This window comes from Theobroma umbraticum, unplaced genomic scaffold, assembly GCF_002168275.2.
Source record: "Theobroma umbraticum cultivar Fairchild unplaced genomic scaffold, ASM216827v3 scaffold_89.0, whole genome shotgun sequence".
Classification (NCBI taxonomy): Eukaryota; Viridiplantae; Streptophyta; class Magnoliopsida; order Malvales; family Malvaceae; genus Theobroma; species Theobroma umbraticum.
Genome location: NW_018397271.1, coordinates 782305 through 784409, shown reverse-complemented (window position 1 = coordinate 784409; position 2105 = coordinate 782305). Strand labels below are relative to the sequence as shown.

Below are 2105 nucleotides of genomic sequence, written 5' to 3'. Positions count from 1 at the left end.
AATAGATAAATTTTTGAAACTTGTTGTGTAAATAAGAACATGGATTACAAACACTGCCTAGAGTTGTTACACGCCATGCATCCATAAAGCAGATGGCGTGTTAAAAATATATTGAAATAACATGTGTTAGCACAGGGCATGTAACACGTAGTGAACATGGCGTGTAACAATTTTTGAACTTGCGTGTAACATTTTTCAGCGTGGCGTGTAACATAGTTGAAAAATAACGTGTAACAACATGACAAACAAATTATAAAACACGGCATGTAATGTGTAAAATGATTGACAAATTTGATGTTTTCAAAATTACAGTGGGGTTCCAATTATGTGACTTGTGATAAGACATGGTGGTCAATGGGTTGATGGCATTTACAAGGGTGGTGACTCACGAATGCGAGGGGTTAGGGGTGATTTGTCGTTTGAGGGCTTGAAGAAGCTGGTTGAAGAAGTTGTTAGGGTAAACTCAAAAATGGACAAGATTGAGTTACATGCATTAATCAATGATGCACATTGCTTTGTAGTTAAACCTATCAACCGAGTGGAGTTCGAAGTTAAAGACAGGAAGATGGACGGACTTGTAAACCTGTCGAAGAATACGTGTTCATGTTGTGAGTTCCAAACAAATTTGCTTCCATGCAGCCATGCCATTGCAGCAATAAGGTCAGAATATCTTTTTGCTCTTTTTTGTTATTTGAACCTAATTGACATAGCATTTACATTATGCTTGAATATTGAGTTTGTTGTATTTTTCAGTAAATGCAAACATGAAGCCGTTGAATTCTGCGCTGACTATTACAAGACAATCATTTTGGTTGAGGGTTATGCAGGGTCCATTCCCCCGATAGGCCATCCTAGTGAGTGGGACATCCCCCTTCATATGAAACAAATTGTGGTGTTGCCACCAGCTTGGCGATGCTAAGCGGGAAGACCTAGGAGAAGAAAGATTCCATCAGCTGGTGAAGGCAGTCGAGCACGGAGATGTTCACAATGCAATAGGTACGGGCATAATAGATAAAATTACCCATCCTCATTTATAGTTCCATTCACAACACCGGCACCAGCTCCAACTCAATTGGCACCTCCACGAGTGCGACGACTGAAAGCATGTTCAACTTGCAAGCAAACCGATTACACACGCAACAACTGTCCAATGCGAAGGATAAAGTTTGAAAACGTTGGGTGTCTTTTGGAAGAAGATAAGTTGTCGGCGTAACTAAATCTGTGAGCTATGTGCAATACCTTTCTCAAAATTTCATCTTGCAGTTACTTACATTCATTCAGAATTGTGTTTCTTACTCGATTATTTGATTTTAGACTATTTAAATTAAATTAATTTTACATTTAGGTAAAAATTAAGTTTGATTTATCTTTCTGTAAAAATCAAATTTGTAACAATTTCATGTATGAAGTCAATTTTATATTAATAACTTGTATTACATTAAAATAAAATAATATCAAATGACTACATAATTTAAATTAGGCAGAATTTGATTGTGGTTTTATAGTTAAAATTAAATTAACGACTATGTATGCATTTGTAAATGTCAAGAGACGTTAGAAGTCCTTGTAACGGTCAAAAGATTTTGGTTTATGGGGTCACACTCTGAGTGCTACTAGATATATGGCATGACACGGTGATTGCTACCAAATTTATCGGGTTACGCTGAATGAAATGAGAGTTATCAGGTCACACGCTGAGTTGTTATGTTAGTCAGGGTGATATGCATGCCTAGTGCAGTGACATGCCATGCCCCAATGGGGTGACAAGCCATGCCCATGTGGTGATAAGCCATGCCCCAATGCGGTGACATGCCATGCCCCATTGTGGTGACACGCCTAACCCTAGTACGATGACAAGCCATGCCCCAGTGTGGTGACAAGCCATGCCCCAGTGGGGTGACATGCCATGCCCTAATGCGTTGACACGCCATGCCCCAATGCTGTGACACTTCATGCCCTAATGCGGTGACACGCGATGCCTCAATACGGTGACAAGCCATGCCTTAGTGGGGTAACAAGCCATGCTCGAATGCGATGACACCCCATGCCCCAATGGGGTGACACACCATGCCCTAGTGCAGTGACAAGCCATGCCCTAGTGGGGT

The 2105-nt window shown here is 40.5% G+C and overlaps 1 protein-coding gene across 1 annotated transcript; it reads left to right on the top strand.

The window, feature by feature from the left end:
* The first annotated feature begins 391 nt into the window (after positions 1-391).
* LOC110426577 (uncharacterized) lies at positions 392-919 on the top strand. The gene is made up of 2 exons (XM_021441819.1): positions 392-660; positions 754-919. Exons 1-2 carry the CDS (start codon positions 392-394, stop codon positions 917-919), a joined length of 435 nt encoding a protein of 144 aa, XP_021297494.1.
* The last annotated feature ends 1186 nt before the right edge of the window (positions 920-2105 follow it).